Here is a 19,255-nt window from a genome sequence, read left to right as displayed (position 1 = left end):
AACATAGACTTATAAGGATCACTGAGATACATATAGTCACTCTCCTGGCTAAACCAAAGACCGCTGCCGACCAAAAGGAGGGCTATTTTAGCATGCAGGGATAAGCTGCAGCAATAATGCTGTAAGAATGGATGAAAGGCGCTTGTCCCTCTTTAGAGCCGCTTAGAAGACGGAGAGGCAATAGATGAAATTGTCCCAGTCATGATCCGTTTAATAAACAGTCCATAAAAATAATTACTAACCCCGGGGTTATCGTATTATCAAGTCCAAAGGTTCACTGTTCTGATAGGCAAGACCTGAGGCGTTTCATCAGAGTAGTATTTGCTTAAAAACGCGCTATTTAAAAGCCGAGCCGGAGGTCACATGACAACACCCGGCCAATCAGATTTCGATTCCAATTGTTCCAATTGATCATGTTATTTCCAGCGGTGTATAAATAAAACTAATTGAATGTTGCTATGGTGACCATTATATACATATCGTAAAGGTATAGAGAACTTACTCTCCTTCAATTTATTTATTTTATTTTATTATTCAATTGATTTGTCACAACTCTGATACAAGGGGTACCTGCTAACATTGGCACAGCTCAAGTAGAAGGTGCAGAGTCTAACGTGCCCCTGGTCTTCTCCAGGAACCCCCGCAAGGAGGTATATGTTTTTCCCGCAGGAGACGCACAGGTCGCGGTCCTTTACTGAGCCGTATAGTGAGGTACAAGAGTGAGTAGTCAGGTAATCTGGTTCTGTAACATGCAGGCAGTGGAGGTAAATAGAGATTGGTCAGACAATGTCGGGTGGGTAACTTCCAGTAGTGAACAGTGCACAGGGAGAATCCAATAGAGTAATCAGACAAGGCGGATCAATAAGGAAACACTGGAGAGCAAAGGAATAGTCAGAATAAGCCAAATAATACACAGGAACACTGGAGCAGGATGACCCAATACTCTGGCACCAGCATGGTGTCAGAGTCAGCCTTAAATAGTGCTAGTAGGCTATGAGGTGCCAGCGGCGTGATGTCATCGGCTGCCGCCGGGGATCTGAATAGCGTCTGAACAGCGTCCCTGCCTGGCAACGGGACACGCATGAGCAGAGTAGCTGCCGGTCCAGCCGGAAGTATCGCGTCTGGTTGCCTGGCAACCAGGTGCGACGGGGGAAGTGACAGGCGCCGGTCCCGAAGGAGCAGAGGGAAGGCGCCTGACAGTATACCCTCCTCTCCTCTCAGTCTGATGTTTAAAAAATTCATTGAGTAAACGAGGAGAGTGTAAATCCTGTTTGTCCACCCAGGATCTCTCCTCTGGACCAAAGCCCCTCCAGTGAGCCAGGAAATGTTGGCGACCATGCAGTGTGCGGGAATCCAAGATCCAACTAACCTCATACTCTTCGCCGGAGGAAGAATGAATGGGTGCAGGGCGAGACGACGCTGGAAAAATTTGTTGAGCTCCAATGGTTGTAAGAAAGAGATATGAAAAGTGTTGAGGAGGTAATTTCAACTTGTAACAGACAGGATTGATGACCTGTGAAATAGGGTAAGGTCCAATAAAACGAGGTGCCAGCTACATAGAGGGTACTTTGAGTTTCAAATTTCGGGTGGATAGCCACATATGGGCCCCTACAGAAAGAATTGGCATAGGTCTCCAGCAACAATCAGCAAATGTCTTATGATGTTGAGTGGCTTTAAGCAATTTTTCTTTTAGTCCGGGACCAAATAAGCGAAAATTTTTAGAATAAGAGAATCAGCAGTGGGAACAGAGGTGCCTGAGGAAACAAAAGGATCCGGGATAATAGGGTGTGTCCCAAACACAATAAAGAAGGGAGAAAATCCCATAGACTCATGGACATGATGGTTATGAGAAAATTTGGCCCAGAGAAGGAGCTGAGACCAGTTATTCTGATTCTCTGAGAAAAATCACAGAAGGAAGGTCTCTAGGTCCTCATTTATTCGTTCTGTTTGGCCATTAGTTTAGGGGTGATAACCGGATGAAAACTTTAGGTCCATGCCTAGATTTTTACAAAATGCTCTCCAAAAACGAGAAGTGAACTAGACCCCATGATCGGAGATGATCTCCTTAGGACATCCATGGATGCTAAAAATGTCCTTAATGAAGGTAACAGCTAATTCACTAGCAGAAGGCAAACCATATAACAGTTCAAGGTGAGCCATCTTAGAGAACCTGTCGATGACAACCTAGATGGTATTATACCCAGCGTTAGAAGGAAGGTCTGTAATGAAATACATGGAAATGCTCTCCCAGGGGAAATTCGGAATGGGCAGAGGATGAAGCAAACTGGCAGGAACTCTTCTGGAAGTCTTATGTTGGGCACAGGTTGTACAAGCAGTAATACATTTTTCGAATGTCCGAGTGAATAGAGTGCCACCAGAACCGACGGCATAGTAATGCAGTAGTCTTCTTTACTCATGACCAGAAATGCGAGAAGAATGGGCCCACCATAAAGCTTTGAGTCTTAAATGGGCTTCCAGGAAGGATCGGCCAGGAGGAGGAGTACAGGTTGTTGCTCTGGTAAGTGCTACAATACTGGAGATTCAATGATAGGTTGAGGATACAAAGGTGTCAGATGGTCAGAATCATCAAAAGAGCGATGTGACTGGATCACTTATAAATAACTTATGGTATAAATTAATTTCAAGGAAACAGCACAGGGCACTTATTTATATAATTGCACATGCACTTATTTTTGATATTGTGTATATTTTGGTAAGGGAAATCTTTAATTTCTGAGACATGGGGCAGAAAATTAAATTTTTTCTGTTTTAACCTTTCTAGAGGAAATGCCTTGTTTCTGATGTATATATCTGATACAACAAGCCTTTGTTTTGAAAGCCTTTTGTATATCTTGGTGTAAGGAAATGTCTTATTTGGGGTTTACAACTTTTCCTGGGGAATTGTTTTCTTTGGAAGAAATGTGTATTCTGCAACTGTTGGAAGAAAGGACTCATGCTAATCTCATGCTAATTAGACCTTTTGATGTGTAAGGGTCACAGGAAGATGTAATTAGACTTGCTGTCCACTGTAATATCTCAGCAAGGTTTTAAGATATCACAGATAAGCGTAAATGTTGTTAGCTGTGCAATTGATGTAAATCCATGTTTGTGTAAACACATTGCATCCTGATTCTAGAAATAGCCTGTGTCCAAATCAGTATAAAAAGCACTGTCTTGTACACTGAAATGTATCATTCTGATGTTCCATCTGACCTGACCACTGATACCTTTAATCAGTGGAACTGTCCTTGTCAGGGCACCTGAGCGAAATAAAACATCACTCTTTGCTTCAATACCCTGCTTGACAACTTTTTCAATATTGTTGTAATCCTGTGACCTGAAGATTAGACCCTAAATCTAATCCGTTCTCCAGCTGTTTCTGAGGTTGGGCCCAGCTCTCCAGTACCACCTCTCTGCAGCTGGCCAGTGTGATAGGCGAGGGGGATCCATCCACAGCACCTTGATCCATAGTAAGCGGTCAGGGGTACCAGCCCAAGTGTACTAGCAAGGGAGTACACTAGCAACGACAGTTACCCAGAAAGAAGGTTGTTCTGGGCACCATAAAGGAACCCAGTGGTGGCAGCAAGCTCCTCCTACTACAGCAGGAGGGACGTATTTGGAATAACGAAAGGGGATGGTGGCAAAGTAAGCCCAGCCAGTTCACAGCAACAACAGTCAGGGTGGCATAGACGGTCCATCCTGTCACAAGCGAGATAGTGCATCTGCTCGACTGTTCTTAACTAACGGGACAGAAGGTAAGGACCAGATTGAACTGTGCAAAGAAGGATGCCCAACAGGCCTGTCGAGAGTTAAGACAGTGGGCTTCACGAATGAATACAAGTTTTCTATGATCCGTGAAAACGGTGACTGGATGAAGAGTGCCCTCCAATAAATTATGCCATTCCTTGAGTGCAGATTTGACAGCTAGGAGTTCTTTGTCACCGATCCTGTGGTTGTTTTCACTGGGAAGAAACCGTCTAGAGAAAAATCCACAAGGAGTGTGAATGCCGTTAGCAGATTTTTGTATCCCTGCAGTTTCAATAGATGAGGCATCTACTTCAAAAAAAAAAGGCCATTCCTAATCAGGTTGTGCAAGAACAGGGGCAGAGGAGAAGGCCTTTTTTAAAATAAGAAAAGCTGTTACCGCCTCCAGCAACCAGACTTTAGGATTTACAGACTTCCTGGTTAATGCCGTGATGGGTGCAATAATGGTCGAGAAGTCCTGAATAAATTGTCGGTAGTAGTTGGAAAAAACAATAAATCTCTGAATCATCTTAAGGCCCTGGGGCTGAGGCCAATCCAAAATAGTGGACACTTTAGCAGTATCCATCTGTAACCCCTTGCCAGACACAGTTAATCCAAGGAAAGGAACTTGAGACACCTCGAAAACGCATTTCTCTAGTTTACAGTAGAGACGTTGTTTGTGTAATCTGGATAGGACTTCTTTGACATGTGCATGATGGGAGGGGAGGTCCATGGAAAACACCAGAATATCATCCAGATTGACCACTACCGAAGTGTACAGTAAGTATTGACAAATTTCGTTGACAAACAATTGAAAGACTGCAGGGGCATTACAGAAGCCAAAAGGCATTACAAGGTATTCAAAATGCCCATCTCTAGTGTTGAATGCCGTCTTCCATTTGTCTCCTTTCCGTATTTGAATCAAATTGTAAGCTCCTCGAAGGTCAAGTTTAGTAAAAATCAGAGATCTGCTGATTCTGTCAAACAGATCGGAGATAAGGGGCAATGGATAACGGTTCTTAACAGTTATATGATTGAGTGGACTATGATAATTAAAGGGACGTAATGAACCGTCTCTCTTCTTAACAAAGAAAAACCCTGCTCTGGCTGGGAAGGAGGATTATCTGATGAATCCACGTTGTAGATTCTCAGCTATGAGACATGGCCTGAGTCTCTGGCCGGGAAAGTGGGTAAACTCGACCTTTAGGGATTTGTTTGCCAGGAATCAACTCAATAGGGCAGTCCCAGGGACGATGAGGAGGGAGAGTCTCAGCTTCAATCTTACTGAATACGTCCCAAAAGGAAGAGTATGTGGAAGGAAGAACAGAGTCTGGCAGACCACCTGAGCAGCTGGAAGAGAAACCGAGGGCAGACATCTTAGAGGACACTCGAGACCCCAGGTAGTGACTGACCTGGGCACGACTCCAGTCAAATTGAGGGGAATGCATCCGAAGCCACAGCAATCCTAATATTAGCGGGTTAATGGATTTGGACAGCACCAAAAACTGGATCATCCCTATATGTAAAGCTCCTAGTGTCAGCCTAACAGGTGAAGTAACATAGGAGATGGAACCATTGCTGACACGATTACCATCTACTACTGTAAGAGAGAGTCGCTGAGGCAAAGATTGCAGAGGAATTTGGAGCCATGAAGCAAGTGTCATCGAGATGAAGTTCCCAGAGGAGCCATAATCACAAAAGCCATTGTAGGATGAGATGCTTTTTAGGGTATCCAGAGTGACAGCCAGCAGAAGTTCTGAAGTATCCTTAGAATAGGGAGCAGATGCAGAATCTCCTAAGGCAGCCTCCCCTCTACCATCTAGGAGGAAGAGTTCTGTGGACTCTTAGGACAGGCATTGAGAAGATGACCAGGATCATAAAGACAGAGACGTTGCTTGAATCGTCTCTCCCGTCCCTCAGGGAACAAATGGGAATGTTCAATTTGCATAGGTTACTCCGTGGGTGTCACCGAATTCTGGAACTGTGGTGCCAGCCGTGGAACAAAACATTTGGAGGAAGATCGTTCTTGTGTTCGCTCTCGATAGCGCAAGTCCACTCTAACACAAAGAGATATGGGTGTGTCTAAATCCGAAGGCAGTTCCTTAGAAACACTCATTCTTGATTCAATCTGCTAATCCTTGCCAGAAGGTTGCTACAAAGGCCTCATTGTTCCACTTTAACTCTGGTGCCAGCGTACGAAACTGCACTGCGTATTGTCCTATTGTGAGATTACCCTGACGAAGGTTTAAAAGACCAGAAGCTACTGAGGACACTCTCCTAGGTTCATCAAAAACCATCCTGAAGGATTCAATAAAGGATGCGGAATTACCAAGAAGAGGATCATTACACTCCCAGAGTGGGGAGGCCCAGACCAGGGCTTGGCCACTCAAGAGAGAAATTATGAAAGCTACCCTGGTTGGCTCCACAGGGAAAGCCCCAGGATTGCAATAAAATTGTATAGCACATTGATTCAAAAAGCCTCTGCACCTTTTAGGGTCAATCTTTTCTGGTGTCGGAATATGCAGACTAGAGGAAGTGGCGGCTGTAGACATACTAGGTGAAACAGAAGTGGTAGCAACTACTGCAGTCGTGACTGTCAAGGAACTTTCTAGGGTGTCTAGTTGAGTAACAACCCCTTGAGCACACTGAAGAAGGGCCTGTTTGTCTCTTGCTCCTCCACTCGCTGTGCTAGGTGAAGAAGTAAATTGCGTCCAGACGGTTCACCTGTACCCTCAGTAGTCATGGCCAGAGTATACTGTTACAACTCTGATACAACAGGTACTTGCTAACATTGGAGAAGCTCAAGTAGAAGGTGAGGAATTTATCGCGCCCCCGGTCTTACCGGGAACCCCCGCAAGAAGGTATGGGTTTTGCCGCAAGAGACTGGCAGGTCGTGATCCTTTACTGAGCCGTATAGCAAGGTACAAGAGAGAGTAATCAGGTAAGCCGGTTCTGTAAAGTGCAGGCAGCGGAGGGTACACAGGGAAGTAGAATGGTCAGACAAGCCGGGTTAGTAACTTCCAGTAGTGAACAGTGCACAGGGAGAATCCAATAGAGTGGTCAGACAAGCCAGGTCAATAAGGAAACACTGTAGAGCAAAGGAATAGTCAGAACAAGCCAACTAATACACAGGAACGCTGGAGCAAGATGAACCAATACTCTGGCCAGCATGGTGTCAGAGTCAGCCTTAAATAGTGCTAGTAGCCAATGAGGTGCCGGCGGCGTGATGTCATCAGCCCCTGATGGGGATCCAAATATGAGCAGGAAGTATCGCATCTGGTTGCCTGGCAACCAGACGCGACGGGGGAAGTGACAGGCGGCCGCAGGGCCCGATTAACCATAGGGCTAACTGGGCTACAGCCCAGGGGCTTTGGGCATCCAGGGGGCCCTTGAAAGTGCTCAACAGCATTATTGATCGGTCGGGGGCGGGGGTGCCCCCGGCCCGATCAATGCTGCTGAGCACTTTCACTGCGGTACTTACCCGGCGCACTGTAGTCTCCTTACTGAGGAGATCTCGTGAGTCTCACTCTCACGAGATCTCCTCAGTAAAGAGCATACAGCGCGCCGGGGAAGGACCGCTATGCCAGGGGAAGGAGGTAAGTGCTTTGGGGGCGCCTCGGATCACGGGTGGGAGGGGGGGTGGCTCGGATCACTGGGGGGGGCCCTCACGGGGGAATGGGGGCCCCCTTAGCCCAGGGGCCTCCATTCCCTTAATCCGGCCCTGGGCAGCCGTAACGAAGGAGCAGAGGGACGGCGCCTGACACAATTGATCAGTAAAGTATTCTAGCTGACTAATCTCTACAGAAGTGGTTTAAAATAATGACACAATAACATTGATTTCTATGTCCCTCATTCATTCTGAATGCTATTTTCAGAGCAGAACATCACAGCTAACCTCTTCCCTACATGCTGTCTGTCCTAAAATGGCACTTGAGAAAACGAGGGAGGACTATACAGATATGTATCGAAAGTTTTGCAAAAAAAAATTCCTGAAATTACATTTTGCCTCCTCTTGAGATCCAAATTTGGTGTTCGAAATAAACCTATTGCACAAGACCTGGGGGCAATTAAGTGAGCGTATCTATTTCTATGGGAGAAAGGGACTTCTATAGGTGAAGACTGGAACTTTAGTTCTTTAGGTTTTATTTATTAATTTGTAACATATTGTACAAATATATACACTGGGTTTAGATTTGGGGGGAAAGTTTATGGGAGTGCTACACTGCTAGTGAATGCCAAGGAGAGTATACCTTTCACATTAATATTAGGCCACAATTTATTGTTTCATGCTTTCTTAAGCAGTGTTTTAGAACACTTTTATTGATCTATAGCACAAGTGCTCCCCTTTACTGTAAATCTAAGGATAAAATTAACATGAAGTAATAACAATAATAGTCAGATACTATTGTGCAATTACCAATTGTTGTAAAGCTGTTTTTTTTTTAAATCAAGATCAATGTAAATTAATCTTGAAATAATGTGTTAAGAATGCTATTCCATCAATAGAAATATGCAATATCCCAAACTATTTTGTTACCTATTTTTGTGCCAGAAAGACTGGACAAAGGAAATATACAGTACAGTACAGTAACTTTAAGAATAACAAGGTGCTCAACATTTCCATGCCATTATTAATGTCATTATTCTAATGTGTACTTTACAGACAGAATTATGTGAACTAATCAGCTATGCTGTTAAAAGACACTTACCCAATATAATTTTGAATGATGAGAGAGAGAAAAGGTCTGAAGAGGAGGTAAAACCTAGATTCTCGGGGTCCACTTCATGGTGCAGGCAATGTGCAGCAGTAATAATCCATTTGTCACCTAGAAAACATAAACACTAGGGCTTATTGACTAACATTGAATTTATGTGTAAAACTTGCATTAAACCATAGTAACTAAGTAAATAAGAATAATAAATAATATGATAAGAAATTTATGTCATAAAGGGCAGTGCAGAGCAGTGCAAAAGCTGACTTTGTGCATTTATGACTTCAGTGCACCGGTGTATGCATGGCAAATGGCTTCTTTGGACCCAAACTTTCTCTGCAGCTCTAACGTAAACAGGGAACTAAATGGGTTTTTCTCACACTTTCCATGTCATTTAAATAATCTCGCACCTACATGCAAAAAGATTTTGTTTTGCAGGGCATCACTAGACACAGCTTCTTCCATCAGAAGATGCTAAATTTTGCACCCCCTCAAATGGCACCATTTTGATCCCTAAATCCATGAACTTCCCTATAAAAAATGGATGTATCCATATACAATGAGATACTGCAGAACGAACACATTTGTAAATTGCTTTTAATGAATCCATGAAAAACATACATATTACATAGGTGTGATTTGCATAATGGATCTGGTGGACCTAAGTATCTTTCACCTGGGCATGCACATGCACTATTAAACACCAAGACCTCCCACCACTAAGATTTAGTTGAAAAGCTGACACTTTTAGGAAGTCTTCAGTTATTATTTAATCAACTTCCTGTAAACCATACAATTACCTGCATAAATGTAGCGTTACAAAAACCAAGCCTATCTAACGTGTGGATTATTTAAGAACACAAAGACAGAATGTTTTTAAGTGTGATTTTACATGACAAAAGTTCACAATGCTTATTCACTAAAAATGGCGATAACAACTTAACATGCAGAAAAATAACTGCAAATCATATTCCTTAAAATAAAAGAGAAAATACAGAAATGGTAGGAGCCCGTTCACAGAATTTTTGTATAATCTGTCACCTGTAATAGGTTAGAAGGTATGGACAATTCACCAGTAGAAGACTGAAGCCCAAAAACAGACTATTTCTCAATTCATTTCATTGCTTTTGAAACTCAAACCCCACTGCTCTATTACATCACTAATCTGTTTTAATGATCTATCTTTGTCCAAGAACAGTTCTAGTAATGTGCTCTAAAAATATTTTCTAATTCTCTCTGGAACATAGCAGAGATATGCTTCCCATAAGGATTATACATGATATTTGGGTAGCCATGATATGGAGTGATCCAAATCTGGTTATTTCTAGCCATGTTAGCAAAACTTTTATGGTCCTTGGGACTCGCAACAGGGTAATAAAATATGTTAATTGCTCTTTGACAATATGACATCTTTTAGTAAATAATCAAAGTAAACTGAAGGAAAAAAGACCCCTGAAGGATTTGTCTCCTTGAAAAAATTGCATTAACCCCTAAATCCCATGTTTGCTTATACACAGTAAAATTGGTTGGAAACCATTTATCTAAAGTACATTCAGATTTTAGGATATAAAATAACAACATTAATATATTATTTACATAATTATCCTGATTAGGCTATAATCATGACATTATTAGTTACTTCCCATTATGGTCTGCTAGGCAAAGTTTGATATGTTAATTGGTAACTGAAATAAAATTGGTTTGGATTAGGAACAACATGATTTATGTCTTTTTCTCTACATGTGTGTGATTATTCTTACCGATCAAAGATCCACCACAGAAGGGACGCCCACTGTCAGCGTTGGCAAGCATGGAAATCCAGGGAGAGATACCTCTCTTTGCTGTACTCCCACCTGCAATTCTTGCTAGCTTTGATCTGGAAAAATGTGGCAACCCACACACTGAAAAATAATGAAAATAATGAAAAACAATGACTGTATATTTTTAAAATGTTTTCACGCAAATACAACCATTTAGCTTATTACAATATTTTACACATAAAGTTTTTCAACAACAGTAACAGGGTAGAATTACAAAAATGTAAATTTTAAAGGTCATTACTTTGCCTAACTTTTGATTTGTGAAAGCTTTATATGTATAGAACATAGTATATAAAGCCATACTAAAGAATTGTGTATGCATAACAGAAGGGTAGCGAATAAGACAAAACTGACTTTTATGATAGTGGGCAATAGACATGCCAGCATGAGTGTATCAGGAACTGCACTACTTCTGGGGTTTTCACATTAGTCAGCTTCACAAATTTAACAAGTAAATGATCATCTGCCCACTGGACTTCCGATGCTTCTTTTGCTTCACTGGTTTGGAAATGTGCAGATCCCTTTTCACAAGATATATATAAAATGTTCGAATGTTTCTATGGAAATTTGTGCCCATTCATTCTGTAGAGCATTTATGAGGCTAGGCACTGATGTTGGACGAGAAGGCCTGGCTCGCAATCTCCATTCTAGTTCATCCCAAAGGTGTTCGATGGGGTTGAGGTCAGGGCTCTGTGTGGACCAATCAAATTCTTGCACACCAAACTCATCAAACCATGTCTTTGTAGTCCTTGCTTTGTGCACTGGGGCACAGTCATGTTGGAATAGAAAAGGGCCTTCTCCCACATTGTTGCCACAAAGTTAGAAGCATAGCATTGTCCAAAATTAACTTGGCATGCTAAAGGATTAAGATTGCCCTTCACTGGAGATAAGGGGCCTAGCCCAAACCCTGACAAAAGAGGCCCATACCATTATCCCTCCTTCACCAAACTTCACAGTTGGCATAATACAATCAGGCAAATAACGTTCTCCTGACATCAGCCAAGCCCAGACTCGCCCATCTGAATTCCAAATAGAGAAGTGTGATTTGTCCCTCCACAGAACACATTTCCGCTGCTCCACAGTCCAGTGTCAGTGTGCTTTACACCACTCTATCCGATGCTTGGTATTGATCTTGGTGATGTGAGGCTTGCCTGCAGCCGCTCGGCCGTAGAAACCCATTTAATTAAGCTCCCGACGCACAGTTTTTGTGCCAGTGGAAATTCGGAACTCTTCAGTTATGGAATTAACAGAGCGTTGGTGACTTTTACTCACCATGCACCTTAGCAGTCGTTGAGCCCGCTCTGATTTTACGTGGTCTTCCGCTTTATGGAGTTGCTGTTGTTCCTAAACGCTTCCACTTTCTAATAATGTAATTTACAGTTGACCATGGAATATCCAGCAGGGATTAAATTTCATGAACCGTCTTATTGCAAAGGTGGCATTCTATCACAGTACCATGCTTGAAGCTACTAAGCGCTTCAGAACAACCCATTTTGTATCACAAATGTTTGCAAATGGAGACTACATGGCTAGGTGCTTGATTTTATACACCTCTGGCAATGAGTCTGATTGAAACACCTCAAATCAATAATTAACAGGTGTGGCCAAATACTTTTGTCATATAGTGTATATACAGATATATAAAGTCAGCGGAGGCTCAAAATATATCTGAGCAACCTGTTCTCTGAAATTGCCCACAATATAAGCTTACTACCATCTGCATATATAAATGTACTATAATATTTATAATAGTTTTAAGTACATTAACTGCATAAGCTTATCATACTTCCTGTCTATTGCAGTCAGTGTCAACTGTGAGCAACTGTACATATGTATATATCATCTGTTACAACTAGTTCTGAAATAAAATCAACAAATTGGTTAAGTCTAAAAGCTTCTTGCAGTTAAACATCTACCACCAACGTCGTTAACACTTATTACATATAACAGCACAAGGGCCCTAATAGGTTTCATGCCCAATACCGTCAACTGACAATCAGCACAGTATTCACAATATTTCTGGACATTTGTATACAGCTCTGGCCATAGGAACCTTTGTAAATTAGAGGTACCCCTTATTGTTCTATTACCTCACCTTTTATTTTGTCTACCCGATAAAGGCGATCTGAAAGGGTTCTGAGCCATATGGGGAAACTTTATCAGCTCCTACAAATTAAGGATGTCCATTAACCACTTTAAAAGTTTCTGTGGCCTTCACTAAGGTGGGATCTCTTAACTGGGAAGTAATAATATCAACATGTGTTACCTCTGAGTCAGGTTTGTCTAACATTCCCTTTTATTCTCTGCTTTCGCCAGCTAAGACCACTAAGAGAATATCAACAGCTTTTTTTCTCTTCAATCTCTTCAAAGGGTACTGGTTTAATGGCAGATAGTACCCTAACAACACCATTCATCTCAGAAGGTACTTCTTTCTTTCATCACACATTCCAAAATAATGGAAAATCTTTCCCCAAGATTACACTATGTATCAGGGGCTTAACAACCCCAACTTCATGGCAGACCATTCCACTTGGGGTCTCAAACTTTATTAGGGTTATGGGGCAGTTTTTAATTTCCCCATTTACCCCTATGACCCCATCATAAGTCCCTTTAAGTTACCCAGAAATCACCATGCTTACATACACTAAAGTCACTAAACTTCCAGAGTCTAATAAGGATCCCCCTTAACACCCTTCTACTTTTCTTTAACACATCATTTATAATGTCTCTGAGATAGTCTGGGCAGAGCATGGGGTGGACAAGCAAGGTCAATCACCTGGCTGTGCTACAGTTCATTGGCTCTCTGGGATATCTAACACTATATGGATCTCTGGCCAAATTTGGGGTTCATTAGTCTTCGAGATTTTACCTCAACAGTCGGTTTCTTCTCTGAACCAGCCCCGGTTAAAGCCCCTGTTAAAGCACTTTTTTGGAAGTTGTCTTACTAACAGATAACAAATCCCAAATATCCAGTGTATTCTACCAACACTGGTCACAAACATAATCACAGGTCAGTTCCACAGATTCTCTCCTCACTAGTTCTACAGACAAACCCTTCTTATATCAGCCCCCAGGTGATCTCTAACCTAATTAACAACTTTTTATATTTTTTACCAGGCAACTTCGCTCTCTCTCTCTCTCTCTCTCTCTCTCTCTATCTCCCTCTTTATATATATATATATATATATATATATATATATATACATTATTTTTTATTGAGGTACATAAGTCTATAGCTCTCTGTAGCTCTGTGTTTATTGTTTGGTACTTTGGTCTTTTGGATGCTGTCTTTTTTGTTCACTTGTGGTGATATACAGTCTCACTGGGATAATGCCAGTGGGCAAACAGTCTAAATAGATAATAAAAGTATTTTTTTTGTTTACACTTAGAAATATAAGAAAAACATTTTTTGATTGGATTGTTAAATAAATTCCCAATGCTAGCTAGGAAAATAATATAAGCTGTATTCCATTAAAACCAACCCAAGTGAATTGCTAATGGTGCTAATCTGATGGGTTGGGTATCATGATTTGTCTAAGAAAGTAAATAATGACATAGAAGAAAAGTGACAGCCGATTAAATTGCTGAGTGATAGCATAGCTGCTTACCCTACATCCCGAGTGCTGTAAATTCCGGCAGTTGAAATTCAGGTTACTGCTGATAGCCGCAGTAATATCTTTGTATTTAAAGCGCCAATGGCAAGACCCTAACTTGGAAATTAATTATTGAAGTGATGGGATCCTGCCATTGGCGCTTTAAATAGAAAGACATTACTGCGGCTATCAGCAGTGACATGAATTTCAACTGCCGGAATTTACAACACTCGGGATGTAGGGTAAGCAGCTACGCTATTGCTCGGCAATTTAAACCGTCACTTTTCTTCTATGTCATTATTTTACTTGCTTGGGCATTATAACAATCGGATTTGTTTTGTCAGATAAATTCTTGTCGGTGAGGTGGTAGTCATTAATATGACTACCACCGAATCTGATAGACACTACACTGATAGTTTTACTTGTCTCAATGTCTTACTTCAGGTATTCAACCTCTCAAATAGGTGACTTTACAAGTAATATGTATATGCATCTTACTATATAGTGCCTAATAGATGGTAATTTTATAGTTCTCAACTCTTTTATGCTTTTTAGACAAAGCTCCATTACACATGTCCAGTCCCCATCAGATAATATTGATTGGGTGTGCTATTTTCTTACGATCTGCTCCTGGTACCAGATGGGCTACAGTAAGTCAAATAACATCTTAATGCAACAATTTTGCTGAAAGGGGTTTCAAAATTGTACTACAGCCAATGACCCCTCTGAGAAGGTGCAGTATCAGTACAGCTTCGTGTCTACCTTCCACATAATTTCTATCTCAATTATAAAATAGCTAAAAAAAAATGAAGGCAATGAGAAATTGTAGGGTGTTACTGAGGAGTGCCATTAGACAAAGGATAGGGTTCTTTTTGTGGATTAATTAACTGCGAGCATGACGAACAAGTGTCCTGGCTGTATTTCTAGCAGTGAGCAGGTTGCCAAAGAAAATCCCTGATCAGATAGAAGCCCAGAGAGAGCGGATAACCACAAGGTGACAGTGGAAGAATGTATCAAGCTCAAAGCCGTCAGGGACACCCTGATGACTATGCAGCACAATCACTCAACATTGGACATCGAATTCATGAAATTTATGAGCACTAGTGGATCCGGGGGGGGGGGGGGGTGGTGGGCAATCCCTTCCCTAGCAACAGCTTGCTGTCTGTGGCTGCACACTGTGTGCAGGTCCGTTTGGCAGAGACAGGCAGGCAGAGAGTCCTGCCTAGCTGCTCTGATTGTGTTTTAAATACAATCAGAGCAGCCAGGCAGCATACTCTCCCTGCCTGTCTCTGCCGAACGGACCTGCACACAGTGTGCAGCCACAGGCATGCTTAGCTGTCTAAAAGGGGGCGGGGACTAAATTGCCAACCCCAAATCACCCCCTGTAAAGCAGAACTCTAGATCCGCCCCTGTATATGAGTGCAGGGTGAGTTTTAAGACATGATGCCATTAATTTTGCCCTAAATTGAATGTTCATGTAACACAAAAGAGAATATCTTCTCTAGAACCAAAACAAGAAGAAGATTCAGCTAATATAAATGATAAAGGCCAGTCTGGTTGTCAGCAGCTGACAGTTAAGATTTCAACCATGATTAGTTAATCTGTCGTTTCCCCTCTACCACTGTCTCTCCACATTGTATCTCCTCAACACCACCACCAGTAGCCACACAAAATTTCCAGTTGTCAATGGCTGCTTTAATATTGGTGTCTAATATTGTTTCTTCCTTAGAGTAGTCACAGACTCTTTCCTCACCAACAGCTACAATTTTTGTTCCACTACCTTTTGTAATAACCAGGGTCGGACTGGCCATCTGGCACTTCTGGCAAATGCCAGAAGGGCCAATGGTCAGATGGGCCGGTCCCAGAGAGTCAGTACAATATGCGTGCACCGTGCACTGACAGACTGTCAGTGACAGGCTTCCTGGTGGCTGGCTCCTCCCCAGGAACCAGCCACCAGAACACGTGTTGTACGCAGGGCCGCACTGTCAAATCACCTGGGTCAGAGGAGCGGACAAGAGAAGAGGAAACCAGAAGAGAGAAACAAGAAGAGAAAAGAAGATGAGAAGGTAAGTACACTTAAATGGGAGGGAGAGAAAGAGGATGCCACACAGAAAATGGGGAAGCGGGGGGAAGGATGCCACAGAAAAAACAGGGAAGGTATGGAAGGAAGCCACCGAGCAAATGGGGAAGGAGGGGAAGGATGCCTCACAGAAAATGAGGAAGGGGGGGAAGGATACCACACAGAAAACAGGAGGGAGGAAGAAGAGAGCGGATGCCACACAGGGGGGGGGGGAGAAGAGAGAGGATGCCACACAAGGGGGGAGAAGAGAGAGGATGCCACACAGCGGGGGGGAGAAGAGGGAAGATGCCACACGGGGGGAGAAGAGAGAGGATGCCACATGGGGGGGGGAGAAGAGAGAGGATGCCACACAGGGGGAGGGGGCTGTGTAGTCCATAATTATTCCTACTGGATATTTATATAAACTCATAGTTTATGCAAATATAATTTAGTGGTGTTAATATGTTCACTCTGTGGCATAATATTATTGGGGACACTATTGTGGCATAATATGATTTTTGGGCACTACTATATAGCATAATATGATTTGGGGCACTACTGTATTGCATAATATGATTTGGGGCACTACTGTATGGTATAATATAATTTGGGGCTATATTATGGCATAATATGATTTGGGGCACTATTGTGGCATACTATGATTTGGAGCACTACTGTATGGCATAATATGATTTGGGGACACTATTGTGGCATAATATGATTTGGGGCACTACTGTATGGTATAATATGATTTGGGGGCACTATTGTGGCATAATATCAACTGGGGGCAGTATTGTGGTATAATATGATTTGGGGGCTATTATTTGAAAGTGGGGCTGTTTGGGAAAATAATAACGTCTATTAAATGTGAAAAGGAATTATTTAATGGCAGTGATGATTGCAGGAAATAGGTATATTTCTTAAACGTAAATGCTATTTAATTTATTGCTGGGGTTGTTTGGAGGCAGGGAAATAGGTTTATTTATTAAACGTGAATACTAGTATTTTAATGTTGAGGCTGGAGGGAGGCCTAATTATAAAACATGGGTTGATGAAACACCAGGGCTGGTTGGAGTTTTCTAAATTACATGTACCCATTTTTTCTAAATAGGGCCTCCAACATTCGAGGATCCAGACAAGCAGCAACTAAAGACACCAGCAGCCACAGGTGGTGATAGTGACAAGAACAGGTAGGAGAGAGCAGGACAGTCTGCCAGCTGTCCTGAATCTGGTGGGGAAGTCACAAATTTTGATGACTGTCTCGTTTAGTGAGATTTGGTCAGACTACAGTTGGGAGGTATGTCCCGCTTCACACTGTACTGCTTGTGAAGACAGAGCTGCGTGCAACTAACCGTAGTGCACACAGTATTGCCTGTGTATTTGTCTAACATTTGTTTAAAATGATAACCATGTTACATAATAGAGGAGGACGTGATAAATGTAATGTTTTATTATAATGTATGTATCAATGCCCCATATTGGGTACACCCATGACACAATGTAGTCACGCCCTTTTTGATCCCACACAGTTTCTTTCCTGATGCAACTTAGGTGGGCCTCTGTACTTTTAATGCCAGAGCTGATTTTTAGTCCCAGTCCGGCCCTGGTACTAACTGTTCATTATACTTCTTAGATTGTAAGCTCATTTAGACAAGGGCATCTTCATCTTCTGTTTCATGTCATTATATGCCAATTGCTTGTTTGATGACTACTAATTCCTGCTGTTATACACTGCTGGAAGGACCACATATAGTGAAAACAGCATGAGTCCATGAATCCATTGTACCATGTGTCAATAATGGTATTAATGTTGTGGGCTGTGCTTTCATGGCCCACAATGGCCTCTGGATACAAGTAGAGCAACATTTGAATGCCACAGACTATCTGAATATCACTATTATTCGAGGGCATCCCATCATAGCTGTGATCTAGAGCTCCACACTACAGGGGTAGGAGTTGCCATGGGGTGGTTCTGGGAACATGGTAGTCAATTCAGCTAAACATATCTCCCTAGACACTAGCTCCCAATACAATTGAAGATATGGGTAGTGCAAGTTAGTTGAATTAAAGATACTCCAAGTATTGGCTAGCAACTCTGTGTTGCAATTTCGACACATTGTTGAATATATGCCTTGACAATTTAAGATTACTGAGGGCAAATGGAGAACAACTTGCTATTAGGTAGATATAAGGGTAAATACATTTATTTTTCAAAGGGACTGTATGTATAATCAATTTTCTAAACTTTCACTATTTAACATTTCCTGTAAAGCAAATGGTCAGTGAGAGGTTTAGGAGCATGGTCCTTTTCAGGAATAGTGCCCCATTTATTACCAATCAGTGGTTTTCCACAACTAGGCTTAGGACATCTCTATTTGTAGTAAGTAGCTCTCAGCATTCCATGTCCAGACAAGGAACACCTTGCCATCAAAAAATGTGCAGAGCAAAGCACATCACATGACAACAGGAGTTTAAGAAAATAATAAAAGTTAACACCACATATTAATGTAAATTTTGCTAATTAATACTGTATATGGTACCACAAATGTAAAAAAAGTTCGTCATTCTAATGATATCTTTAAAAGTTGCACAGACACTCTTCATTTTCTCTTTTAGGGTTCATTCACAGAAGCATATTTCTCTCATGTGTGATCTTTTGTGTCCCACGTGGCGTGTGAGAAATTAAAAATGGAAGAAAATGACTGATCTTTATGCAATGCGCATTGGGAAAATGACCATAGATGAAAATGGTTGTAAGTACCATGGTCCGTTTCCCCATACATTTGTTTGTACAGGAAGAGGTATAGATATATACACACTGATTTTTTTCCTTTGTCTCATTCATGTGCACACCATACAGAATGCAATGATTGCAACAAACATAAACTCATTTGAATAAGCCCTTCATTACTCAGTGTCCGGTCCACCTAGTTAGCATATATCAGTACTAGGTTAGCCCCAAAAGCCACCGCTACAACTTGTGATTACCGAATGTGCTCTGTTCCTGCTGTTTACCTGAACATCCTCTCTGAAGGAGACATCCTCTCCTTCACAGTCAGGAGCAGAAGGTGCTACTAGTCAGCTCTAGTGTGTGGCATACTCATTTTTAGGCTCATGTAGATTTAGCCATATGTTTGTTTTATTTGCACAATATATGACATTTTTTTATGTTGTAAATGTTTGTATTTACATTTTTCCGCATCGTACACTTATGACTGCTTATGTGGGGGGGAAGGATCGGGTGAGCGTAGGGCAAGCACAGTAAGGATATATTCGCGTGACTGTCACTCAAATATTTGTAGTCATACAGTACATAGACCTGTCAGG

The 19,255-nt window shown here is 41.9% G+C and overlaps 1 protein-coding gene across 1 annotated transcript in view; it reads right to left on the bottom strand.

Moving 5' to 3' along the window:
• Positions 1 to 19,255, bottom strand: part of MASP1 (MBL associated serine protease 1) — a 106,860-nt gene that overhangs the window by 17,510 nt on the left and 70,095 nt on the right. Inside the window, exons 11-12 of the mRNA XM_075202323.1 lie at positions 10,217 to 10,357; positions 8,454 to 8,570 (exon numbers count right to left, since the gene is read on the bottom strand). Coding sequence (XP_075058424.1) covers positions 8,454 to 8,570; positions 10,217 to 10,357 — 258 coding nt within the window. The remainder of the gene's footprint in view (positions 1 to 8,453; positions 8,571 to 10,216; positions 10,358 to 19,255) is intronic.

This window comes from Mixophyes fleayi, chromosome 3 (assembly GCF_038048845.1).
Source record: "Mixophyes fleayi isolate aMixFle1 chromosome 3, aMixFle1.hap1, whole genome shotgun sequence".
Lineage (NCBI taxonomy): Eukaryota > Metazoa > Chordata > Amphibia > Anura > Limnodynastidae > Mixophyes > Mixophyes fleayi.
Note: the sequence above shows the minus strand (reverse complement) of the source record. Positions and strands in the feature narration are given on the sequence as shown.